Raw genomic sequence first — 27,491 nt, 5'->3', positions numbered from 1 at the left:
AGGGCCGTCCCGCCCTCTCCGCCCGTCCCCGGGGAGGCAGCGCCCTGCCGGGGCGGAGCGGGCGCGTAGAGGTGCCGGGCTGCGGGGCCCGGCCCGGCTCGGCTCGGCCGCCGGCGGCATGTGGGGCAGCGGCAACCCCGGCGGAGGGGGAGCTGGAGCCGCTGCGGTGACGGTCGTCCTGAGCGGGACCCGAGACTGCTTCCTGCACTTACCTCCCGTGCTGGCCTCTCACCTCCGCCTGCAGCAGGTACCGGCTCGGCGCCGCTCGGGGCCCGGGCGGAGGGGAGCCTTGGGCAGGGAGGATCATGGGAGAGCACCGGCTCCCCGCCCCCCAGCACCCCGCTGCAGCGGTGATACGAAGAGCCCCCTCCCTCCGCGCCTCGGCCCTCCCCACCGCCGGCTGCGGTGTCGCTGTGGCGACGGAGCGCGTGGGCCCCCCCGCCGTTGGGGGACACCCGCCGCCCCGGGGACGCAGCTGCCCCGTGGCCACGGCGACAGGCAGCCCCGCACGCCGCCTCGGGCGGGCCGGGCCCTGCAGGGGCGCTCCCTGCCTGCCCGGCCCGGCCGCTCAGCCAGGGGCGGGGGATTGGGGGCCCGGCCTACACCGGCTTTCCCAGTAACTCGCTGGCGTTAACCGAATACTGTGCAAATTAATCTCTCGGGTGTGAGGTAAGGTGGTAAATCCGAGCTGAACCAGCGTTCTTGGCGTACGCGAATCGTTCGTTATGTATTCCTGTGCGGAAAGGGACTCCTGTCCTGCTAAGGCCTCTTAGGTAGATTGCTCGCTTGCAGGAAGCCCACCTTCGATTCTAAATAACATTTCCATATGAAAACAAGAGCAGGGCCTGTGCACATCCCTTGTGCAATGAACACGAGAGTTAAAGCTCTGCTAGCAGAACAGACAGGTTGAAAAATGGCAAGAACCAGCAGGTGAAGGGGAGCAGGCAGGAGTGAAGCTCAGGAGCGGAGGTGGCAGCCGCAATCCTGGCAAAGCCCCTTCTGGCTAGGCTGGCCTCACCCAGTATGTGTAACCTGCTCGTTTCCCAAGGCCAAAAAGGACACTTCACAAAAGTGCAATCATCTAGACTTGTAAAAACCTGCTCTTTTCCTTTGGGGTAGTAGAAGAAGGTTGGTAGGGTTCCAAGAAACCTGGTATAAATGTTAGCTTTGCTTCTGCTACGGTTTCTGGATGTCTTACAAATTTGCTGATAAGAGGGAGGGAAGAGGAGTGCAATTCCTTTGAAGTCTTGTGACGAGTGTCATTCTGTACATAGTTGGTTATGGTGGGCTCCTGCTTTTACTTAACGTGATCCACAAAAAAATGCATGATCTCTGAAGTCTTGAATGAAAATATTAAAAAGGGGATAAATAATTACATTAATAGATTACACTGAGTAAATAATTAAAAAATGCAAATGGAATCAAAAGCTAAATCTAATTGCAGAAGGTATTAGATAAGTGAGTGACGAAGTGGTCTACAAAACTCAGTGTTGTGTGGCAATTAAGACACTATGGGAGAAACTCTTATCTGTGTGAGTAGAGGGAAGAGCTGTAAATTAAATATATCATTTAGTAAAAGAATCTTGGGACCATTGTAGATGTTCTCTGAAACTTTTCAGAGTTCACCAAAAAGTCAAATAATACTTGAAATTATTGGGATACAGTTGCAAACAGAACAGAAAATGTGACTATATTAATAATTAAATCTGTGATATGTTCACAGTGTACATTGTCTTGGTCACTTGATTTTCATAAAAATAGTAATGTTTGAAAAAAAAGTCACTTGAGTGATACAATCTAGGGTATAGTCTCTTTATATGGAAACTGAGTGGACATATTAAGATTCTTCAATTTGGGATCAACAGCGCTGAGCAGTTGTGAAACAAATTAATAAAATCATTTTGGTCTGAGTTCATGTGATTTGTCGCTTACATTAAATATTCCCCATCTCATGAAAGCAGTCTTGGAGTCCATGCAAATGTTACAACACATATAAAGTTTAAGCCTATGCTTATGTTTTTTCCTCATTTGAGAAACAGAACTGTGTTACATTTCTGTAAGGTATTTCCTTGACAGACTATAATACAGAAGAAAGGAAGAGGAATTACTGTTCTTACTTAAACATAGTCCATAAAAACTAAAAGCTGTTTAACAGTTGAAACCAGCATGCTTTTCTGTGTTGAGAGTTGTAAAGTAGGTAATGTGGAGAAAAATTCTAAAGATGGTCTTAAGAAGTTGGCCAGTCTGCCAGAATTAAAAAATAATTCTGTCACTGCTAATAGAAACACCCTTTACTAACACGTTGTAAATTCTGCAAGTTATTTTTAGGGAATGTTAATTAAAATAGGGCACATAAAATCCAGATAATATTTTTAAATCCTCTGATCTAATCAAATACAGTTTAGGTTGACTAATAGTCATCTTATTTAGCTTGTTTGATGTTAACTTATTTTATTCCTTTGAAATTTGTAGGGCCAAGCTGTGAAAGTATCCTGCAGTCGTCAGCCTGTATTTTTGAGCTGGATGGAAATCAGGCGTCGAGGTCACCAGGGTGAAAATATTGCAGAGATTAACAGACAGTTAGCAGAGAAACTTGGCATTACAGATGGAGAACAGGTTTGCAATGCAATCTTTTCTTCTTATTTAAATAAAGACTATATTTTAAGATCATTGGTATCTTGTAAGAAAAGGTATTTACCTTTCAAGAAAAGGTAAACAAGTTAACTAGGACCTTCTTGTTTCATATATTTAGACAGTTACTTCATTTATATCTGCTCGTAAGAACAGTTAACAGTCATTGAATGTCTCAAACATGAAAAGATTTGCTCCTTAAATCATTAACAATTGCCTAAATAACGTTAGGATAGGCTTGTAGGTAGGTCTTTCCCAGGTTGGAGCCACTCTCTGCAGTGCCATTTGTTTTAGGAAAGTACACTTCTAAGCAGCTAAATAATTTGGGAATTATGAGAATATTTTGCTAGGGGTTCCTGTTATTTTAAAATAATGATTGACTTACTGCATTATTCTTTGACTTGTTTGGGGTTTAACTTTTCATCCCTTTTTTCCCCCCTTCACCATACGTCCCCATGCATCCTCTGGCTTTGAATGTGCGTTTAAATTGGCCTCTTACTCTTGGATGCTGTGTTAAACTTTTTGTAAATGATTCTTTCATTGGACAGAAGTTGAGAGAGGCAGACAGAGCTTCTTGACGTAGGACTATTAAAATATGAGCATCCAAGTGTGGGGTTTTGGTTTTTTTCCATTAATGGGTGGAAATTTAAGTGAACAGGAATAGAAAAGTATTCCTCTATACAATGTTATTGTGTAGTATGTTCATATACACCTATTCTTTCATATGGAAAATTTTATTCAGGTAGTAGAAGACATCAAAGAATGTGGCTCAAAGCAGTGTATTATCTTACCTTATTAACTTTTTTTAGCATATTCTGTCTAGAAATGAGGTATCAGTTTGCAGAGCTTTACAATTTACTGGTTCAGTGGCAAGGTAAGAACCTTTTTTAGTTCTAGCAATTAATAGCCTTCAAGAGAAAAACAGTTGGCAAAGGAAACCTAAGAAAACCTCACCTAACTGTTGCCTAGAAATAAGCATCTGTACGGTCAAATACGTGAATAATTAGGTAGTTAGCCATTGTTTGGATTCAGGAATTATATGTTTGCAGTGTTTCATAATAATAGGCTCTTCTATTTACCATGCTGGGGAAAAGATACTCCTCTCAACTTTTGCTTCAAATTGAGGACCTAGAAGAACTCAAAATCAATTTTTACTTTTATATATTGCTCTCAGAAGACAAGTAACTAGTTTTGTCTCAAGAAAAAAATAATTAAATTTATTTTAAGATGTATGACATGATATTGTTTTAAAACTGTTACTTTCTGTCAAATGGAACCTTTGGTAGAAGTTGACTTTTGAAATGTATGCTTAATGGTTTCTGAAAAGCCTAAGCCACAATAGCTTTCATCATCCCTCCTGATGAACTTTATGAATGGTTTCACAGGAAGCCTCGCTTCCACAGAACCGTTTTAAAGGAGCTGGTTCTGCTTTTGTATTATACTTTTTCCTGATTTTTTTCAGCTGTTTCTGCGCAACCTAAATTTGCCCGCAGCTTAATGATTTTTTTCAGCATTCTAAAGTCCAGAACATTTAAAAATAAAAATCAAAACATTAAAAGATGATTATGTGATCAATATGCATTAAAAATTTATTGTTATCAGCTGGTAAAGCTCTTGATGCTTTTCACATTCGCTTCCATTCATGGCTTGTTGAAGTCCCCAAAGCATGGCCCATGCAATCTATTTCCCATCTGTTCAATATCCAAATTCTGCTTGTGAATTCCCTGGTGTCGTTAAGAAGATGTATGTTCAAAGTAGTGAAAGCATATAATGAAGGAGATGTCAGTTCTGTAGTTGCATTAAAGGTGGAGCTTTTATGTGTTTAAAAGTAAGTAGTTAAGCATTTTGAAATAGTGTTACTTTTGCCAGGTATTTCTTGAACCATGTTCCCACATCTCCTCCTGTCAGCAAGTAGAAGTGGAACCACTCTCAGCAGACGACTGGGAAATTCTGGTAATAAAACCCTTTCCACTGTTCACGTTCTTTTCTTACAGATGACAGAGATTCTGATGCAAGCATATTTTTTTTTGCAGAATGCCCCATTCTTTTCAGCCCCTAAAGAACTAATAAATGTGATGTAATGCTAATTTGTATTTTATATTTCAAATGATGTATTAGAAGGACATTTAGAGTTTTCACCTTCAAACAAATGTTGAAAATGAATGCAGTATTTAATTGATAATGGTACCACATTTCCCCAGGAACTGCACGCTTCTTCTCTTGAAAACCATCTTCTTGACCAGATTCGGGTAGTATTTCCCAAAGCCATCTTTCCTGTATGGGTTGAACAGCACACTCACGTTTACATCAGAATCGGTAAGCAACAGCGAAGGCTCTTGTGGAACCTTGAGTAAGCTGTTTTGCAGGAGTGGATGCATTCATGACCTGCTTTGTTCATACTCAGGTACGCTTAAGCCAGCAGCCCCCTATGGGAGATTAGAACCATGCACGGAGCTTCTAATACGTCCCAAAACACGCGAACTTGAGGAAAATACCACCAGCACAGCTTCCACAGAAAGTGACATCTTGCTCAAAAGTTTTGTGAAAAACAACATGGAGCAAGAAGAAACAGTAAAGGATCCTTTTGCCAAAGAACCTTACTTAAAGCCAGGAGTCCTTGAACAGAGTAAGGCTGATGCAAACATGACATTTGGCTCAAATGTTCTCCCAAATATATGGAATTTCATTGGGAGCATTTTTTCTCATACATCTGAGCAGAAACAAAAGACTTTGTGTGATAAAGATGAAGTGAGCACCTTCAAAGACAAGCTGCTGAACTTAATTCACATGGATTCCGTTTTTAGAGTATGTCAGTCCCAGCCTCCCAGCGTGCAGAATGCATCTACCACTCATGCGTTTCTGAAATGGAATGCTGTTCATGTTTTTCCATGGAACTTAGAATTTACTGATTTGGATCCAAATCCTGTAGTATCATATGGCAAAATTAATCAGCTGCTTTCCCCGAGACAGCGTCAACAAGAAGCAAAGCAAAATCTGCCATCTGAAAAGCAAAAGCAGTTGGCTAGTACACAAGACAAAAATCATTCTGGTTCTAATAGCAGTCAAGCATCCAGTGAGGGTTTTGTTGTTCAAATTGTTTGGAATGGATTTGAAGACCTAAAGAGTGTCATAGAGTATCGCCACAGTGGGGAAGCCTTACATGTTGGAAGAGTTTGGGTCAGTTTGAGCACACTATCTTTTGGGCTTTTTATGCAATAATATTTTCTGTTGGATAATTGTGGAACTGGCTGGTTAACATGCAGTTTTGGGATATAAACTTTGTGTTAAGCTCTCGAGTATACTAGAATCAAATAATATTTACTAGAGCTGTGCTTTGGTAAGCTGTCTCATTCTGGACTACATTACTTACTGTCATCCTCCAAGATGTACAGTGTATTCTGGGATTCTTCATCCTTAGCATTTTTTTCACCAAATGGGGAAAATGCCTCAGTGTTTCTGGAGGGAATGCATGGTTTCTTCAGAATCTGTTGGTAGTCATTGTATTCAGGAAAATGTGAAAGTATCTACTTACCTACACTCAGTACTGCATAGCGAGATTCTTTTTGTCAGTTAGAACTTTGAAATGTGCTTTGGACTTTAGGTGTCATCAAACGGTAAAGTTAATGGGATCACATATCCTACTGCCACACAATGTTTGTGAGTGCTTTTATATACTCTTTTAAAATACCCCTTAAAATTAATATAACTAGGTTTTATGTAAGTTAAACTATTTTTTGTATGCTGTTTTGCAAGGTGGCATAAGTCTTGGTGTATAGGTGCTGACATTTCAGCTTGTCCTGATAGAACTACAGCCTGGTTATGTTCTGTCTTTCCTGGAAGCACATGTGGGACCAACAAAAATAGATAAAATGCACTCCAAATCACTGTTTGATTATTTTGACATAATACACTTTTCACCGTTCACTTACGTTTTTTTGTTGAGAATGGGAGCAAGAGCCTGTAGTAGTCTTTACCACTAAATCTTTTGAGACACTTAACAGTTTTCCAAATGCCAGCAACCATAAAGTCTTTTAGACTTATCAAACATTTATGAGATGTTTTCAATTTCGATATATGTTTAAAATATCACAGAATATTTGAAAAGTAGTTTGCTTTTTAAAAGGGCAAACTGACTAGTACAATTTAAGGAGGCTGGGTTTTCTCTCTCTGTGCTGCAGATGTGCTTAGTTCTGATCTGTGTAATGGCCTACTTATGTTTACCTGCCCATGTAAAATTAATTTTAATCAGCAAATGAAGGTAGAGTTGTTGGGTTTCTTCTATACTAAAAGCATTCTTACAATGTTCTAAGAACTCCGCCTAATTCTTCTTTTTCAACCTTTTGGGGTTTTATTAAAGAAGTTAGTAGACCATCAGCTATAGTGAGCACTTTCACAATTAGGATAGAAGGCAATTAGAAGTGTGCATGAGAGAACAAGATTTGGACACTACCATCAGTTTTATGGTTTCCTTCTATTCTATACAGATTACAACCAACAGACAGATCAATGGTCAAATCTAGAAGTTCTGTTAGTGATGAAGAAACTGATATTGTATTATAGATGCAATATTATAACTGTTTTACTTTCTAATATTTCCTTTTTTCTTTGCTTTTATTTTAAATATTTCAGATTCCAGATGGTCTGAGGAAAAAACTACATATCGACACACATTCAACAGTCCGAATTAAGTCAATTGAGTCTATTCCTAAAATTCCTGTATCTCTGACACTACAACCCAAACAGAACTTAGTGAGTTTATATTCTCGGTCATGTACATGTTCCTATATTGGAAAACTGATAATGTTGCTCTGGTCAAGTTGGGATTTTTTTTATGGGTTTTTTTTCTTCATTTAGAAGATGTCTGTCATGTTTGACGTAATTCCAAAGGTGTGTCTTTTTTGAATAATTGCTTTATCTTTCTGCTGTGTAAGTTTAAATTAAGAAGATGCTGTAATCTACTTAAAGCTTATCTAGTAATGCTTTTTTGTATTTTGTTGAATGATACTGTAAACATCAAGCCATTAAATTTTAGTTTGCACTTGGAAATATTTCAAATACTTTGGCATGCTATCTGTAACAATTTTCTATCTGAAGGAATTGGTAGAGGTCACAGAGGGTGGACGAAATAGAACTTCTGGATTCTGACTTCTGGTTTCCTGAAGCTGTTAGACAAATGCTGTATAGTCCCTTTTAAATCCTAGGGACTTAGTTATTCTCAAATTGTGAAAATTTCTGATGTCTGTCTTATTAGAAAGGATGTTGACATGAAGGAGAAGTAGCATTGGTAGGGAAAAGATACATTTTTCTGTCTAATTAGGTCTCAAACATAAAACAGTTGCTGTAAAACCAGCAACAATAATCGATAATAATTTTGCATCAGACCCTTCCCTGCAGTACATTAATACTGATTCAAACCTAGCAAATGTTCAGTGTATACATTTAAGCCTATAAAAATAAAACACAAAAAAGAAAAAAGAATTACAGAGTTAAAGAGGAAAAAATACCCATTTTCATTCTTCTGGGGGAAGACATGCTTATACTCTTCAAACATTGCAGTGCCCAGTAGATTTCTAAGAAAGAAACTGCTGTAAAGTTATTACAATTTTGTATATGCTGTTTAGGTTTTTACTTCCTTTTAATGCTTCCTTTCAATTTTTCTTTTCCTTGTACTGAAGATTTAATTTTCTAGAGTTGTCTCATTTAATCCCTCTGTTTTCCTGTGAGGCATACCCAGTCTCCAGAGTGAGCATCTGTGACAGTAAGAACATACCTAGTACCAGTTCTTGCAGCCTGTCAGGTGTAGCTGTGGAATGACGTATTTCTTCATCATGTACCATATGCTTGTTTCTGTGTGACACTGGCCTGATTTGTCATTTTAGCTGCCCTTCAAAAGCTTAAATACAGTGCTTCCCATCATAGCAGGGCTTATGCAAGTTTGTTCTTTATCCCCAGTATTCTAATTTCGTTTCTTACCCACAAAGGAATAGTTGAACAACATTCGTTTTTTTTATATTGGAATTAACAGAAGTATTCTGGCAGTAATCTGCTAAAATTGTTAAAAGTAGTTGTGTGGTTTTATGTTTTAAATACAGATTCTTCCCTTTCTTTCCTTTCTGATTCAGTTGACATTTTTTAGTTCTTGGAAAAAACAGGCAAACACAGAAAGAAATACAACAGTATCTTTCCATTCCTTTTCTGAACACTGCTTCCATGATCTTGGTTGATTCCCCATTTTTTAGGTAGGAATTAGGCTTCTCTGATTAGGAACTCAGCCAAGAGATACGCAATCTAGACTTGATTTCTTTTCCTATTCCATTTATCTGGGTGATCAGGGGTAAGCTGTTTGCTCTCTTTGCCTGCCTCTTGAAGTTTGTTGGTGGTGCCCGGATAAGCGCAGGGTTCTTTGTATATGAAGTGTGTTATACAGGGAAGAAAGGGGTATTCTGAGAACCCAGAATAAGTCATAGGTCAATATTGGTGTATACCCTGGGTGGTCTTTCAAACCCAGGAGCTGAGTAGTTCGCTTGGATCTGGCAATACAGATAAGTAAAACAAGAATAAAGGCTTTTCCTTGCCCCCAGGTCAGTGTTTCAAAGATAAAATCTTCAGAGGTGGCAAAAGATTCAGCTGTTGCCATAGCAAGGGCTAGGCAGATGCTTTCCATGGAGCAGTTGACAGAAATGGTGTTTGCTGGAAAAATACCATTTTCTAAATAAATAAAATTCTTGTATCTTCTTCCATCTCTGTGCTACCATAAAAGAAACAAATGCCTCATGCAGAGGAAGAAAACAGTTTTACTTACTAACACCTTGTTCTATTTCCCTCTGTTTTTTTTTTTTTTTTTTCCTATTTAGCATAAAGATATACATGAAGATGATATTAAATCTGCTTTCAGTTCTTGGCTGCAGGATTCCACTACTGATGATCACCCGTGGATAATGACAAGCACATGCTGTATAGATCTGTCTGTTAAAGAAGGTAAGGAAGGATAATAGTGTCCTGTGGTGTAGCTGTCTTAGCTGTCCATTATGGAATTTACTTAGGCAATATGCCACTTAATATGTGTATACACCATTTAACATAACAGATACCTCTTTAAACTGAAACTGTAAGCATGAATTATGCTTTAATAATGTTCAATATTTATTATTCTTTCTTTTTTATTATATCTTAGTAATTCAGAAGACACTAATCTGTTCCATCTTGTAAGGAATAAAAACTGAATTTATTTGTAATTTTAATAGTTGTTCCTTGGGTTTGTTACAGGAACGGAGGAGTTTGTCCTTAGTGTAGTGCATCCTGTGCACGTTGAAGAAAATAAGTCTGAGAATATTTTTATACTGAGTCCCAGTTTGCTGCAAAAGACTAATATACAAGTAAATATCACATAGTATCAGGTATCAAGTAATTTAAGTTGTTATATTTTGTTAAAAATGTATTACTTTTTATATATAATGTATTTTGGTTTCCATTCTTAAGTAAATAATGTCAGACTGTTCATTAAATTATGTTTGCATTCTTTAGATGTTATTTTATAGCCTGAGGTATTGCTAAGATTCCAGGCGTGCCACGCTTGTCACTGAATTTCATAGTCTGTATCAAACTCTCAGAAAAATCAGTTAGAGCAGAGGAATGTTAGTACTGTCCAAGTCTGAACATACTGTCCTTATACTTTGTTGGTCTTTCCCTTAATACCTAAAGCACTGTAAAATCACTTCACAGTGTATCTGGCAGGAACAGTACCTAGTTCTGACAAAGATTCAAACCTACCAAGCTCACACTACCTTCTCTTTCATATAGTTCATGTGCCTTCTGTTCCTTCAGTCTTTCCTTTCTCAGAAGAATAAATATTTCTATTTAACATTAGGATTACTGTTTCCATTAATAATTCTGGTTGAACCAGTGGCCATGAGCCCAGGCTTATGGTTATAGGAGTGAGATAACATGTTTTCATTTTTAAACTGATAGTTACATTTTAGTGGAGAATTAAGGTGTCCTCTTCTGGCTGTTTAGAATATAGTTTTTCTGCAAAATTCAGGATTCCTGTTCCAAAAAAAAAGTAAAACTAGCTTTATTTCTGCTGGTGGTAGAGAAGTACAAGAAGGCTTCTACAAATTGTGCTAGTGACTGGTGCTAAGATGAAGGGGCAAAATGTGTTTCTTAATAGCAGTGCCAGCATCTCCTACCAGCGTGTTCTCATCTGTGAACCTCTCTGTTAGCCCTGTTTGCCTGCCAAGAGTGAACTAGACTGAAAAATCCATGCAGGTAAAAAAACCAAGGTGTTTAGTCAGGTTATTTTTCATCCAGGCCAGACTCCTGGTGTAGTTCACTATCCTGCCTCACAAGTGCTCGTGCCAGCACAACAGGGAGGGCAGAGGAGAAGGAACAAGTAGTTACAGGTAGGGAAAGAGATGATGGGCTGCATAGTGTGGTAGAAAACAGCACTTGGCCTAACACCTAGTCATAGGTTGTTACATCACTGTAAACACTGGGTTGTGTTTTGAAATAGTTGTATCTATGCCATTTCACCAATGCATCTTTCTTTCAAGCACAGTAAACTTCAGCAGAGCATACATGCAACATTTTCTTTACACAATTCCTAAAATGGCTAGTCACTTTGATACCCTTCTCCTGTAGTTATATTTAATGTAAAGTACTAACTCTTCCCTTTGTTGTAGGTTCTTTTACATCCTCTAACTAGAAAAGCTGATGGTGACAGCCAGCCACCTATATGTGATACAGACAGGAACCTTCCTTACCACAAACTAAACGATTTAGGGTGAGACATTTTCATAGTAGAAAACATGGGAGGGAATGGGAATGAGAATTATAAATAAATAAATAAATAAATTGGTGGAAATGCAGCTTTTTTGAAAACTAAGCCAGGTCTAAAAAAAAAAAAATCTCTGCACCTTTTGCCTTGTGCCAGGTTCAGACCTTATCCTAGTAAATGTAAATGGTTAATTTTATCCTCTGAATAGTCTTACTGCAGTGAATAGAAAACTTCATGTGACTGAAGCTGTTCACATTCTGAAAAGTTCACCATGTCTGACAGTAGGATGGGAGGTCTCAGAACTGCCTAAGTTTCAGAAGAAATACTGATGTTGCCAAGTACAACATAGTGTACTGAGATACGCCGCGGGTAAAATGTGCCCTTCAAACTCAACAGCTCCTCAGTTAACCTGCTAGGTGGCCCGTGGCAGAGGTGTAGTCTGGAACTAGCCATAGGACATGCTGTCTCCCAGCAAATAAGTAATAATGCAAAGCCATGCTCATTGATAGAAGGGAAGACAGTGGTACCACGTAGCAAACTTCAAGTAGGGATGGGACAGAGGGGACGTGAGAGAGTTGGAGTGTTGTGGTAGTATGCTATCAGCTTTGTGAAAGGCAACTGAGGATATTACTGAGGTATTTTGAAAAGCAACTGAGCATATTATTATTGAGGAGGGAATAGGAATTGATGTGGGGGTATTGTGGTAGGGGTGGGATGTCATCGGGTAGGGATGTTAGAAACCAGGATTCATTTGTTCATTCCATTTTTCATGGAACAACACTTTTTGTAGAAAGTTGAAATACAAAACTGATAGCCTTGCTGTTTGTGGATCTGAAAGGAGCACTGTTGTGTTGAAAGTTACAAAGATTTAGGACAGGTGCAGGATAAGGATGTCTTCAAAGCAATTATGTGTTGCTTTATTTCTGAAAAGCCTGAGTTTTCCAACCCAGGCATGCTCCTGGGGTTTTTTTTACTGGTTTGTTAACATTCCTTAGTAGGTTGTTACTCAGCCACTCAAACAGGTGAAGTCCCAAAAGATGGTGAGCTCTTACCTTCTGAGACCTACCTCGTGCTAGGATGGTGTACAACGACTAGGTAACCTTGCCATTGTGGGAGTCTTCTGCAATATCTGTCCGTGTCCCCTGTGTCACCACTGCAGAATAAAGCTGCTGTCTCTTCAGATTGAATTGTCTTTAGCTTTTTCTTGAAAGGGTGAAGTATGTCACAATGTGTCAGCATTGAAACTTCACCATACGGCAGGCCATTGCTATTTACATCATGTGTATTGATGCTACCCTAGGCCATTTAATGTTTTATTTGCTCTGCAGGGGACTGGACAAATTAGGAACATCCTCATTTGAACACATAAGCCACAGTCTTCTGGGGCGTCCTTTATCTCAAAAGCTGGCTGCTGTTGCTGTGGGACTGCGAAGTGGAGGGGTGCTTCTCACAGGAGGAAAGGTACACACCTCACTACTCTCTACTTGCAAACCCCCCCAGGTTGTTTTCCCTATTTACAAAACTGTTTTTCTTAGTTTTCTTTGATACTTCGTGAATTCCAAAGAATTAACAAACAAGCTGAAGAAAGAGCAGTTAATTGAACAGAATTAATTCAGTAAAACATTATATTATATACATACATTATATGCACACTTTATAAATATATATTCATATTTCATGTATGTATAAATATATATATAATGTAAGTTTTAAAGATTGCTACCAATGCAGCTAGGGAATTAATCTACTTTGTGTTCAAAGTATAATAAACACATCATGTCTCTGAAATATTTGAATGAAAATAAGAGTATAGTATTTTCTCCTGTGTTCTAACATAAAATGGCAGTGGAGTTGATATGCTTGTTTTCCTGTTGCCTCTTATGTGATCCATTTAAGGTCAGATTCCACCGAAACTAACAGATGTCTTAACACTGAACTCAGTGGAGTCAGAGCGCTCTCTGCAGTGGATGTATCCACTCTTGAATTTGTTTATACTTGTTTTGCTCTATGGCTTTGTTCTCTACCAAGTGATATAAAGACAGCATTCATATATACCTGGTGAAAATAAAACCAGTGTGTGTACAGCTTTCTCAGCTTGTTAACCGGTATATTCTGTGACAAAAACAGAAGGAGCTAGTTCTGTCGATTTACATTAGCTCACATTTATTTTTGTAGGGAAGTGGAAAGTCAACATTAGCAAAGGCCATCTGCAAAGAAGCATTTGATAGACTGGACGCTCATGTAGAAGTAATCGATTGTAAAACTTTAAGAGGTACGATAATATTTTTTTATATATCTCAAATGTTTGCTGTATGATGAAGAAGCACAATTATGAAGTTGCTATATTTAGTCTGCATAATTTTTCTAGTGTTATTACTGCTTTTGCAAGGATATTTGATGCCCTGCAATAAGCATCTTTCTCAGCCTGATGAAAATACAGCTGCTGTAAGCTTATTTCACACTTTTATCAGTTTCTGTCCCATGTACCACCACCAAATTCAAACCATGCTTGCCATGCTTATTTCTAATTATTGCAAAACAGGAAGAAGTTGCAAGTTGAACTATGCTTTTTTTTCGGCTGTGCTAGCTGGAACAAATGTTACATTAACAAATCATAAGTATTAAAGATTACCTGTATTACTCAGTGAAATGATGACACAGGCACCAAAGAAAGATCAAACAACCAGCTGAAACCTGATTTATGATGACACATTTACTAACCTAGTATATGTTTGCAATAGTCATCTAACACTCATCATTATAGATGATGATGATGAGATGGATGAATCCTTAGGTTTTGTGAGTTCAAAATAAGTAGTTTGCACCAAAGATGGAAGAGGACAAAAAAGGCTTTTTTTAGTCTTTCACTTGCTGGCTTTCCTAAATAATCTTGATGTTATAGAGGCAGAGAATACTCAACTGTTTTCATACAGAGTCGTTGTATTGCATGGCTATACTCTTTTTTTTCTAAAGTTCCTGCCAAGCTCCTTGCTCCAGAGGAAAAGGGAAAGATTGATAAAGAGCTAGGTCCTGCACTCTGAAAAATTCTTCTAATTGCAGGACTCCTTAGTAGCTAATTTAGAATGCTGCTGCTATTGCTCTAACTGTCTAGGAATTAGACCTGTAGACTTCTATAGTGGTTGGGAAAGATGATTAATATAATTTTAGTACAGGTGGATCCTTCTAGTACTTTTTTTACATGGAAGATGTGGTCTCTTTACTGAACTGCTGACTTTGCTTTAATCTTGGTACTTGGATTTTACAGGAGTAAAGTTAAGCTACACAAATCAAAACACTGTAGTATTATGTGAGCACGATGTAGTCAGTCTGATGATTTTTTTTCCCTCATATGTTTTGTCATTAAAATTGTATTTTCCGTTTTAGGAAAAAGATTAGTAAACGTAAGGAAAAATGTGGAAGAAGCTTTTTTAGAGGCAGCATGGAGGCAACCATCTATTCTTTTGATGGATGATCTTGATCACATTGTTGGAGTACCTTCTACACCAGAGCATGAGAACAGCCCTGAAACCATTCAAAGCAGTAGACTTGCTTATGGTAATATTGTGGTACCTGTGGATAAAAATATAATGCAACTTAGAATTTCTTGCACCTGAATCGTACTGTCCTACCTGGACAATTCTGTTTGTCATTATTGCCTGTGGACCATGTGGTATTCCATGGCAGGGATTCACAAACCATGGTATGTAGACAGTTTGTGGACCACTAGCAGAATCAGAACAGTTCACTCTGGAGCTTGGAGTAGTCATTGCCAAGGGTACTGCTGATGGTAATGCCTGTTGTCAGTACCACTGCCAGCTGTAAGGCTTTTCAGTTCCCTTTTAGATTGTTTGTGCACTCAGATATGTTCCAGTTGCTTACAAATTACAGGTGAATCTTTAACTGATAATTATTGATAAGATCAGTATTATAATTGACATATCATTAATATTGATCCTGTTTTCAATAATTATTATTTGTAATTACAGAGGTACATATATTTGGTACTTAGTGATACTTAGAACCAACTTCTTTTAGCTGTGTACTAACGTTTTTGTCATCCTACTTGGTATACTTTGTAGAAGTTCTGTTTTATTTTACAATGTAACAATCCACAGATTTCAAAAATAAGGTTATCATTGTAGCTTGATATCCCATATACAGTTCCTTTTTAGTCCCTAAAATCTAGGCAGTGATAAGTTGCAAAATAAAATTAAAGTGATCAATATCTTTATTTTATTAGCTGTATTAAACTCTGTTCATGTAAAATTAAAGCCATAGCAAAAAAAACCAACCTTCCCTTTCTTAGCTCAGTTTGAGGGAGTTAGCATATTTTTAAATTAAATTATTTTTGAAGTTCAGCAAATCTTACTATAATTTCTTTTTTAAAAATCTGCATTTAAGTTACTTGCAGAAGTGTTTGTGTTTCTTATTACTTTATTTACAGGTATAATACATACAACAGAAGCTTTGAGTTTTAAAGAATATTCCTTGAAGATCCACCTTGCATCCATAATTTCTTTAACTTCCATATATTATTTTTTCCTAGACGGCTTATTTTCTAGTCTTTGCAACTATTTTCAATCTTACAACTTTCCCTTTTTTTGTTTGCATGGAGGGAATAATATTTCTAGAAGAGTGATCATAACGCACAAAAAAAAAATAAATCCTTGTTTAATATCCTGTGGTAGACATCATCAGTGATGTTACAAATCTAGCTTTTAAAGAGCACTTGTGATGGTATTTTATTAATGGAACGTACTGTCCTAGAGAAAATAACTATACATCTCTCTTTTTTTTTTTTTATGATTAAAAAAAAGCCTGTAAACATGGGAGTAAAACAAATAAATAATATGTTACATTTTGTGTGCCCTAATGCTGCTCTCCAGTACAGTAGAAATGTCTATTATGAAATGCAGAATCTTTTGTTATTTTGCAATTCATGGAGCAATGTCTTCTGTGTTTAGTTTTGAAAGATCTGATAAAAGAAGTTATTTCCATGGGGAGTTTGATTGCATTAATTGCCACAAGTCAGTCTGAACACTCCTTACATCCTTCCCTGGTTTCAGCTCAAGGAACTCACATATTTCAATGCTTCAAATGTATCCGATCTCCAGATCAGGTAAATTTGGGTAAAATGGTTAGTGTTGTTCGCCTTCCCTGCAACCTCAAATACAGTACAGGAACAGCTGCAGAAATAGTAGGTTACACCCAAAGATGAGAAAAATATCTGGAAGTCTTAGAAGTTATTTCCTGATACTTAAATACCTCAGAAATTACACATGACATTATAATGTTTTTAAAGAATAAAAGTAATCTAGTGAAAACTCCCAGTTGCCCCCACTTATTACTTGTAAGGGTATTCTAGAGGAGCAGCTTTGAAAAAGTAAATGTAAGTCACTACAGTTAGATAAATGAGATTAAACATGAGTGTGTTTTTTCACTGCTCAGAGGAATAAGTATGTCCCTGTAACATGTATTTTTTAAAACGTTACTAAAACTAAATGTTAATTTTATGGGAAGGGTTTGGGTTGGTTTTCTATATTAATTATATCGCTCTACTTTTGATTATGGTTCATTTTGAAAGCCGAAAAGGAAAACCAGTATAACTTCTTTGCAGAAGACTTGACACTTTCTACCTGTGCATGCCCTAAAGACATGACACAGACATGGCAACTCATTTGTATTTCACAGTTGTTCCTGCCTGCTGGTCTGCTGTCCAGGATAGCAATTAAAAGGAACTGAGGAGAGGATTCTGCATTAGATATAGTGTAGCTTTCTCCCACTTCCTGCAAGTCTACTTTTATTATTTTTAATACAAAAATGATTTAATAAAAAAAATTAATAAGGATGAGACATCACTGGAAAAGTCAGGATCTCAAAAGATAGAAAATTATCTGATGTATTTTAATATAATGCAATATATTTAATCTCAAATATATTCTGCTCAAATTGGCAAAATGAAGGATGTTCCTTTTTCTGTGAAACAGAAAAACTGGTTGTAAAACTATAAAATCTGGGGCGTGGAGGGTTGTTACATTATTATTTTTGGCTGTAAGATAGCTATGGTGAGGTAAACATTTAAGGGTATAAAACTGGTGAATTTATTGAAATTCACCTGAAGAACTAACTTCTGTTTATCTTCATGCCTGCTCAGATTTTGTTATTGGAAGGTTTGGTGACATGTAAATATTTAAGGAAATTTTAGTAACTCATATGTTTTTACTTTCTGAATTTCTGAAATTCATATGAGACTAGTAATACACGCTTGCTGCATAATTCTGTTTTTCAGAAGCAAAGATGTGAAATGCTGTATTCCATAATAAAAATGAAACTGAATTCTGATGTAAAGAAGTTCTCTGATCTTGACCTCCAGTGTGTTGCAAAGGAAACAGAAGGTTTTGTTGCTAGAGATTTTACTATGCTGGTTGATCGTGCCATTCATGCCAGTATTTCCAACCAGAATGCATTTCAAAATGGTGGTACGTTGACAACAAAATCTCTTACTTCATAGCCTTGCTTCTGTCATCCAGAACCTGTGGAGTAATACAGAAATAAAAAGGCTTTTTTTTATGGTTTATGTTTAGAATGTATGTAATTGTTACATATTGTGAGGAATTTGTTACTGGTAGGATGTGTGTTCTCTTTTTTTGCTCAGGTTTTTTTTTTCTTTTTTTTTTAAGTAGAATTGATTCTGTCAACTGTGGATTTTCAGAAAGCTCTAAAAGATTTTACTCCGTTAGCTCTGAGAAATGTCAACCTTCATAAACCTAAAGACATTGGCTGGGACAAGATTGGTGGCTTAAAAGATGTGAAGCAAATACTTATGGATACCATCATGTTACCTGCAAAGGTAGACAGCTTTTTTTTTTAAAATTAGTTACTTGAATTTTGTACATAATGTTAGCAGGGGAAGAATGCTTTTTAAGGTTTGATACAGTATTTGACAGAAAGACAACAGGTGTGATTTTAAGCTACTTTTGTAACTTCCCAGTCTTCAGCTGTCTTCAGCTACTGAAAGACTCTTTCTCCTTCCCTTGCCCTGTTCCAAATACAAACGGCAATGGCTTGTGCTTTCCTGCAGATCAAGTGTTGCAGTACTGCTGACATCATCTTTGCTCCCTGCTCTGTTGCAATGTTTGTGATTAGGCTCTGTGATGATAACATTTTCAGCTGTCTTCTGCAGTACTTTTGCTGGAGTATTCTCTTTTGGATTAATGCCAGTCCACGATTCCCCTTTATTTTGCTTTGACCTTTCTGCCTTGCTTAAGACTTCATCAAGCATTGAGATGAGCCATCCATTTCAGTCTTCAGAGAAATGACCGAACAGTTTTCTGTATAATGGACAGAATCTTTCACTGTATACTTATATAATTTGATCATATCAGTCAGTGATTAAAATAAGAATTCAGAAGCGCCAATATGGGCTTTATAAAGCTCTAGTGAATTCCTGTTTTGTCCTGTTTCCTCTTAGTAGAAAATGCCACTTACTTGTATTTTAAGTACATATGAAGTGGGTTCCTAGGCTTCAGTCTCAAGTACACCACCAATGGCCCAGATGAGCTGTTGTGATAATAATGTGGATTAAAAAAACTGGAGACATTCTGCGTAGACAGAAATTAACACTAGTCAGTGATATTACAGTGCACTGCAGAATAATTACATATTTTAGAATATGTCTTATTGAAACTCTTTTCCAGTATCCAGAATTATTTGCAAACCTGCCCATACGACAGAGATCAGGAGTCTTGCTGTATGGAGCACCTGGAACAGGAAAAACACTGTTAGCAGGAGTAATTGCTCGAGAAAGTGGAATGAATTTCATCAGCATCAAGGTACCAAGATTATGAAGTTTGATTGATTCAGTTGATTAACTGAATGAAACAGCTTAACATAATACCTCTGAGTATTTGTGATGGCTAAATTCCAAAGTAAGAAACTGACATTTAAAATTTGGTATATCTTTGGATATCCTACCATCTGACTTCTGGAACGTCACAGTTTTATTACTGGGGATTTTTTTTTATATATCTATAATTATTCGTAAGGTAGAATTATAAAATTTAATTAGATGTTCTTAGTTTCCCATTTTTTATAAAAAGATCCTGGATTTTGGTTCCATTGGACAATGAAGTTAAGCAATGCATTTTAAACATATTTTCAAAATACAGTGTAAGCCATTGCCTTGTGATACTGTAACATATGTTCTGTCATAGTAGAAAAATAGAAATAAGTTGGAGTGCTTCAGAGATTCTTTTGGTTTATCTAGACCACTCAGCTCTTCTGTTCAGAGATGCCACTCTTGGCTGCAAGAAAATTCACTGTAGTATATAAAATGTAGGCTGATGTTGAATCACACATTAAAACTAAGAAACAAATCATGAAATTTTTATTTTATTTTTTTTTAGGGACCAGAGCTGCTCAGCAAATACATTGGAGCAAGTGAGCAAGCAGTTAGAGATATCTTTTACAGGTTGGTTTTGTAAAGATTGGTGATGTTATTGATGAATTTTATTGGTTGAAGCTCCAAGAAATAATTTGGTTGTCTTAGGAGAGACATGGCATCAGATCACAAAAGCATCTGAAATATGATTAGTTGTGCTGAATCAGATGTTCAGATCTTGACAAGTTCAACTTGACCATCATTATTTAAGAACTGAACATTCGGCTGAGATTGGAGTGCACTTTTGAAGCTGAACTCCCAGTTCTTTCCATTTACCATGCATTGGTCCACATCACAGAACTGTCTTGGAAAACACATGCAGAATTCCATTCCCAGCTGATTCCAGGACACAGTTGAGTAATGCTTCAACTAGTAATGAACACTCAGTATACGGGTTCATACTAGACTTGGTATCAAGGTCCTCTGTGCCAGTTGTTACTACAAATCTGCCCTTACTGATTCTCAGTGTTCACTAATACGGACATACCCTACACAGCCTTTGCTTCTTGTGTAGTTTGAAGTGTAGGCAGTCTGTTAGATGTACATAAGCCAAGACCTGATCTGCAGTGATTGGATTTTAGAACTTTCATGTATATTAACATGACAGTTGAGTATTTCAGAAATTAGAAAGTAAGTGCAAAGTGTGCTATAAAAATGAGCAGTGATTCCATTGCAATCTAATTCTTCAGAACCTCTTAATTTCTACAGAAAAGATTTCATGTTCTCTCTTTAAAGATAACTGAATCTTTGCTTCTCTGAAGCAAAAAGCAATTATCCTTAATATTTCTAAGCAGTTTTACCTGTGACCCAAACTTAAATAGAATTTAATTATTGCTTCTTTTTTTTTTTTTTTTTTTTGCCTTGCAGAGCTCAGGCAGCTAAGCCTTGTATTGTTTTCTTTGATGAGTTTGATTCTATTGCTCCTCGCCGAGGTCATGACAACACAGGAGTTACTGACAGAGTGGTCAACCAACTTTTGACTCAGTTAGATGGCGTGGAAGGCTTACAAGGTAATAATTAATCTATGTGCTCATTTTTATGCAAAAATTTAGCAGATGTTAATTGTGGTTTTTCTGTACTTTCTAAAGGGGTTTATGTGCTAGCTGCTACTAGTCGCCCAGATTTGATTGACCCTGCTTTGTTAAGGCCAGGTCGACTGGATAAGTGCCTGTACTGTCCACCTCCTGATCAGGTGAGGAAACAAAACATTTTAGATTGAATTTTTTTCCTTGCCTCCAAACTAATGGGGTTTATTCTCCTTTTCTTTATATTTAGTGGCATTTCAAACCGCCAGTAATACAACAGTATAAATTCACTGATTTTAGTGTCAATGTGTTCACATAAAGCTAGGGAAACACAAGGCTGTTTACCACAGTCTGCAGGACCAAATCATGATCCTGTGGATATAGCAGATTAAAAAAAATAAAATTAAAAAAGGAAGCTAGCTGCAGAAAGAATTTGGATGCAGGGTAGTGTTTATCATGTTCTGTGTCTTTCTCTGAATTTGAATCCAGTGGATTTGCCATTTGCTTGAAGTGAACTATAACCATTCCCAACTCAACTCTTGAATTACCTAAAGCTTTCCAGAGTAGTTTGATTCCAAATTCAGTTGATCCCACACTTTTTTATCCACATTTAATTTGGAATATTCAAGCTCTTTTAAGTCAGATGTGTCACTAGTTAGGAAAGGAATGATTCCCATTGGTGTCAGTAGGCTTTGGATCAAGTCTTAGAGGCTGTACAATGTGTGCCTTTGATTCTCCATTTTATGAGAAAAAAAACCAGTGCCGTTCATTTTCAGATTAGCACATTTTGCAAATGCCGTATCATTTAATTCTGAAACACACATGAAGATGATGAATCTGTGCCTTAAGAACACAGATATACTCTTTTTCCTTTTTTCTTTTTTCTTTTTTTTTTTTCTTGTAAACTTCTGGTTTGGAATATTCAGGTAAACATAAGGTTTTCACTTTAGTCGTACTTCTCTTTGGAAAAGGTCGTGTGAGTAGCAGAGTTCACTGTCATATTTTTATATATTGCATATATAAAAATCCCAGATATTAACTGCATATTTAAGGAAATATATTTCTCTGTATACTTTATTTGGTACAGTTTCTCTTAGACTCTTCAAGAAAATGTAACAAAATGAATGCCTATATTTTAAAAATTGCTATACAGTATGTCCTATACATACTATTATTAGGGTAATGTCATCTTGAAAAAAGATCCTTCCTCCCTCGGATAGGAAGTTGCTTGTGACAGGGCCAAAGCACTATTTAGAAATCAGAACAAGGAAGAAAATAGGTTGCTTTATTGACTTTTTCTTTTTTCTCCCTTTTTACAGAATTCACGCTATGAAATCTTAAAAGCTCTCAGTCATTCCCTGTCCTTGGCAAACGATGTGGACTTTCAGGATTTGGCAGCAAAAACAGAACGGTTCACAGGGGCTGACCTAAAAGCTTTGTTGTACAACGCCCAATTAGAGGCAATCCATACTAATTTAGGTTCAGGTTTAACACAGGTAAATAACACTGATATAAGAGAAGTCTCTCCTCCTTTTTATTTTGATGTTGATATGTTTGAAAAGGCTAATTTTATCCTTTTTTTTTAACCAAAATTATGTTTAATAAGATGTAATTTTCCAATATTGGTATACAGACAATTAAAGTTTTAGTATCTTTGCAGAAAAATGTAGGAATAATTTAACAAACTAGTTTAAATACTTAAATACAATTTTTTTCCATTTTATGGTAGGTGTTTAATGTTAAATAGATTTATGTAAGCTATATCTGTTTATCATTGTTATGAGGAATGACTGACAGATCAATAGGAGGTATCACACTCAGTTTCTTAGGACCAGCTAGCAAATTCAGTTTTGAGGTGACACATTTCAGATGATGGAGGAGGCAAGAAATTGGTGGGTTTTGTGGAGTTGCTCCAACAGATTGAGTTTGACCTGAGGTCAGGAGAAAAGCAGCCAGAAGATGGGGTTTCTGAAGCAGCCTGCTCTGGCTCGTCTTTCAGGCACCAGCTAATACTTGCACTTCCCAAGTACAGGATTGCACCCCTGGCTTATACCCCTTATGTGACTGACCGTTCCTTTCCTCTTTTAGCCTCTAATCAGCCACCTCTCCTCATATTTTTAATGCCAGTCTTCTGGTTCTAGCTGGAAAGGGGCAGGCATGGCTTCTGCTACTTGGTGGTCAAAGGGAGGGGTTGGGGCAGAGGTGCAAAAACAAGGAGACCTCTCCGGTTCTGTTACCAAGGGATGGGGCTCTGAGGATGCAGCCCTTAGTATTGGAAGGGAGGGATCTACAGCATATCTTCCCTAATAATCGCTTCACTTGTAGCGTCAGTAAGTAGTTGTACGGATACCTGATGATTATGCATCGTTAGAGGCGGCCATTATCTAAAGCAGTTGTCTCCGGAGTGGTGTGCACAAGACAATCCACTGAGGTGCAGGAAGAAAATATTAGAACTTCAATAGCACATGTATATAAATTACAAATAAATAAATGTGCATCTATTTGGTGGAATGTATTTAGAAATGTTTTACTGATAGGGGTGTACAAACAAAGATTTGCAGACACCATTCTAAAGCAACAACCGTGACTTCTACACCAATCCTTAAAATGTGTTGACTGTGACTAAAGGTGAGTACAGCAGTTAGGCACTGTAGAAGTAGATTTACCACAATCTCTTACAGCACTTTACACAAGACACTAAATTGCCTAGAGGGAATGGTTGAGACAGAAGTGATACAGTTCTACAACAGAAAATGTGCATGAAGTTTCCCAACACTTGCTGTCACTGAGGGAGTGAGGCAGTTCAAAGCAAACAAATAAAAACCTTAAGATTCTCTCCTCAAATTCTTTTTCTAGCGTGAAGACAGAAAGTTCTGCTTAAAGGCATTGGATTTTCCTAGCAACATATTTAGAAATACACTCCCAGAGAAGGACAGAATACTAGAATCAAATGTAAATCGATGCTTCCATTCGCACTGTATATTACATTTTTTAATGTATTTCAGATTGCAATTAGCTCTGAGTTAACACTTCTAATGTTCTGTTCTTTGTCACAGGATTTTGGTTCTAGTTCTGATAGTGACTTCAGTCTCTCTTCCATGGTTTTTCTAAACCACAGCAGTGGCTCAGATGATTCAGCAATAGATGGAGACGCAGGGCTAGAGCAATCTCTTATTTCTTTAGACATGTCTGACTTGCTTCCTGAAGATCCAAGGTCCAATATGTATCGTCTTTATTTTGGAAGCTCTTATGAATCAGAGCTGGGAAATGGAACTCCTTCAGAACTGGTAAACTACTCGCTTCCTATTTTGAAATTTCTAAATATTATCACTTGTGAAGCAGAAAAACTGAACTAGGCAAGTGGTGCGGTTTTATAAATACAATTATGTCTGCTTGGTCTTTCAAACTGTCTTTAGCCTGTATCTTGTCCATGGTGCGGCAGCAGATGGAGGGATGTCATCTGACAAAATACAATATGGACTTCTCTGCAACTATGCAGGGCTTCAAAGTCAAAATCCCCAAATATACTGCTTAATACCTTATAATAAAGCAAACTGTATTCATACTAGATCTTACTGTCTGGTCCAATGGCTTATTGCCTTTCAAACTTCAGTACTAAAACAGTCTTTTAGTTTGTTTGTTGTTTTATGTTTTTGTTTTAACTTAGTTTTATTACTCAACAATGGCCATTCAGCTTTCAAGGATTCAGTCAGAATCTTAAGAATCAGCAAACATTTTTCAGTTTCCAATAGTGTGTGTATTAATGGAATAATCTGACCATGGAATTGTGTAAATAACAGAAGTAAACTTCGGCTTCCATCCTTGCTTTTAAGAAGCAGAATTCCTGTTATAGTATCACATTGCACAGAGGGCAGCACATTCTCTGGCTAGCTTGCAGACAGGAATGTGCTGGCTACCCAGCATGTGCGTAGCGATCAGCTGGCCAGCTTGTCTTCCTTGGCAGCTGCTGTGTAAGCAAAACAGAACATGCTGTCTTCGAGCTCCTTATGGTGAACATACGACCTCAGAGTTCATGTGTGATCCACGGGACATTAATTTTCAAAATCTGTTGCAGAACTACTACTACAAGTAGTTATCAAGGTTGTTACGCTTTTTTTTTTTTTTTAATTCAAAAGTGTATGGCATTGATTCTTAAAGCAAAAAATTGCTTATGTTGACATTGGAAAACAAATTTCTGAGCGCTAAGGTGCTTTTGTGTGCTTTATCTTACATAAATTGAATGCTATCATCTATAATGCATCTTTAGAGACTTCAGTTTTCCTCCGAGTGTGAAAGTTTTTCAGCAAGGCTAGAAGGACTTTGATCTTTTTAAAGTTGTTGAACTTAAAATTTGCATATTTTATCAAGTGACAGAGAATTTGGAGGTGATAAATATTTAAATAATGAGGAATTTCAAAGCTTAACTACATAAATTTGCCCAGATTTCTGAACCACTGATTTTCATATGTACATAAAACAACAGAGTTAGTAGACCTTTATTCTTTTTGAGATAGGCCATTGCAAAAATATTTAGATTTTTTCTAAACATGAAACATGTCACTTTGAAACTTTTACTCTTCCCCAAACACCTTGGCAAATTAACCTACATCTTTCTGTTCAAAAAGTTATGTGATATATTTTATAAGAGAAAATACTCTTTTTGCCAGTGGAGGCAAGCTTATACTGAATTGTAGGCTAAATCTCAATGGCAGAATTACTCTTTTGGATCCATAATGAGGTAATTATTTCTTCTTATGGTCAATTTAGAGCTCTTTGTGTTTATCTGGACCAAACTCCCTAAGTCATGATTTTATCAGTGTGACACAGAGAGACACAGCATCATCACAACCTTCAATGCTTAGAACAGCTTCTCAAGAAGACTCCCTGGAAAATAACCAAGAGCAGCAAACAGAGCACCTGAGGACAGAAATCAGTGCTATCAAAGCCAATCACAGAAGCAAGAATGGGGTATGGCAGTTTTTTCAATTATTTAGTCTTAAAGCTTTTCTGTTGTTCCCCTACACTTCTTGGTATTTCAATAAATAATTTCTGCATAATATGTAATGTAACAAAAATAGCAAAGATGAAAATATGCCAGATGTTGCATTCATATGACAGAATAGTTGTTTCTGTGTTGTTAAGGGGGTGGGGGTTTGTGATTGTATTTATAATACATTTGTCTGTACATGTAATGGGGAGGTTCCAGAGTTACTGGTATTCATGGCACTATGTTTCTGTGGTAATTTTCCATTGTCTGTTCATGGTTCTGTTTTCAAGGAGGACAGCACCCTTGATCAGTCCGTGCTTGCCAAGAACAGTTTAATTATTACCCAGTCCCATCTGATGACTGCACTTGAGGGTATAAGACCATCCATTAGCCAAGATGACTGGAAGAATTTTACTGAACTGTTAAGTATTACGTTTTAGTAATTGTGAATTCAGTGGAGATTTGGTATTTTCACAGCCCTTATTCATCAGAAACACAATAGTTATTTAATGTGGGGAACGGCGGTGGAGTTGAATAGCTTCTGACGGCAGTTTTTTTCAGGAATATTAAATTACATACTGGGAAAGGGAAAATATGTTACCAGTGCGTTGTCTTTTATTGTTTTTATTAACATAAGACCTAGAAATTGTAATCAGACCAGAAAACCCTTGTACTATGTTAAGACCTATACCAATACGAAAAGGCACTGATTCTTTAAGACTCAGAGCTAGGCCCTTCCTGCTCCCACTGAATGGTAGCCCCTCATACTTTCAAATGGCTGGATTTTGTCTCTCCATAGTGGTCTTTGTAGCTGCCATGTTTGGGAAAACACAATCATCTGCGTAAGTATAAACGTACTGAAGAGGAGAGTGTTTCTCCTTAGACTTGGAAAAGCTGGAAACTGGTACAGGGATGTTCTGTGATCTCATCATGGGGTTATTCTGACACAAAGATTGTTAAGGAGTTGTCATCCTCAGCTGATACATGGATAAGGGAAGGTCTTATAGCAGGGGAAGGAGAGAAGGAAGGGACAGGAAAGGAGAATGAGAGATGCTTCCCAGGAGTCTATACCACCCTGTCCACTTCTGTTCCTTGTCCCACCCACATCTGTCCTGTCCCCTCGGGGAAAAAAAAAAAAAAAAAAAAAAAAAAAAGCCCTGTAGAGAGCTCTCAGAGTCAGGTCTGTGGATGAAGACTCCCCCAGGTCTGAGAAGACATGCACTTTTCAGTTACGTAAAAACATACTTAAACATCTATAGTTCTGTGTTGCATTAATGTACATCTGAAAAGGCATATGCAAACAAGGGAGTTTCATAAGATTTGCTAATACCTTTTTCTGTTTCCAGGTATGATAATTTTCAGAATCCCAAGAAGAGGAAAGGACAAGTTGGCTCAACACTCAGACCAGGACAAAAAATTACTCTAGCATAGTAACTTGTAATTACTTGTAGTTGATAAACTGTAACTAGGAATGACAAATGTGATTTAAATGAGATTATTTATATTCACATGGATTTATTAACACAGAAGTTGAAGACAAGTTTCTTTTAAACTTACATGCTGTAAAATTACATCATATTTTATTTTGAAGAAAATTGTCTTCTTTCAGAGTGATATTAAATTTTTGAGAGAACA

The 27,491-nt window shown here is 37.3% G+C and overlaps 1 protein-coding gene across 5 annotated transcripts; it reads left to right on the top strand.

Moving 5' to 3' along the window:
- Positions 1 to 3: 3 nt before the first annotated feature.
- Positions 4 to 27,491, top strand: PEX1 (peroxisomal biogenesis factor 1). 5 transcript variants are annotated; one of them, XR_005103990.1, is made up of 25 exons: positions 4 to 247; positions 2,473 to 2,616; positions 4,501 to 4,584; positions 4,833 to 4,947; positions 5,036 to 5,808; positions 7,261 to 7,380; positions 7,486 to 7,518; positions 9,486 to 9,609; positions 9,898 to 10,007; positions 11,310 to 11,410; positions 12,733 to 12,865; positions 13,580 to 13,676; positions 14,789 to 14,959; positions 16,369 to 16,523; positions 17,694 to 17,883; positions 18,085 to 18,254; positions 19,102 to 19,236; positions 19,810 to 19,874; positions 20,712 to 20,854; positions 20,933 to 21,036; positions 22,189 to 22,365; positions 24,053 to 24,156; positions 25,637 to 25,837; positions 26,147 to 26,277; positions 27,203 to 27,491. XR_005103990.1 is itself a non-coding variant. In XM_037386067.1 (25 exons), the coding sequence occupies exons 1-25, from the start codon at positions 119 to 121 to the stop codon at positions 27,285 to 27,287; spliced, it is 3,918 nt and encodes a 1,305-aa protein (XP_037241964.1). In that variant the 5' UTR covers positions 5 to 118; the 3' UTR covers positions 27,288 to 27,491. The 5 variants fall into 5 exon arrangements, 4 of the variants coding, with proteins under 4 accessions (XP_037241964.1, XP_037241963.1, XP_037241965.1 ...); XM_037386067.1 differs by having other exon boundaries at positions 5 to 247; positions 18,088 to 18,254; positions 23,926 to 24,156; XM_037386066.1 differs by having other exon boundaries at positions 5 to 247; positions 23,926 to 24,156.

Source organism: Falco rusticolus, chromosome 4 (genome assembly GCF_015220075.1).
Source record: "Falco rusticolus isolate bFalRus1 chromosome 4, bFalRus1.pri, whole genome shotgun sequence".
Classification (NCBI taxonomy): Eukaryota; Metazoa; Chordata; class Aves; order Falconiformes; family Falconidae; genus Falco; species Falco rusticolus.
Note: the sequence above shows the minus strand (reverse complement) of the source record. Positions and strands in the feature narration are given on the sequence as shown.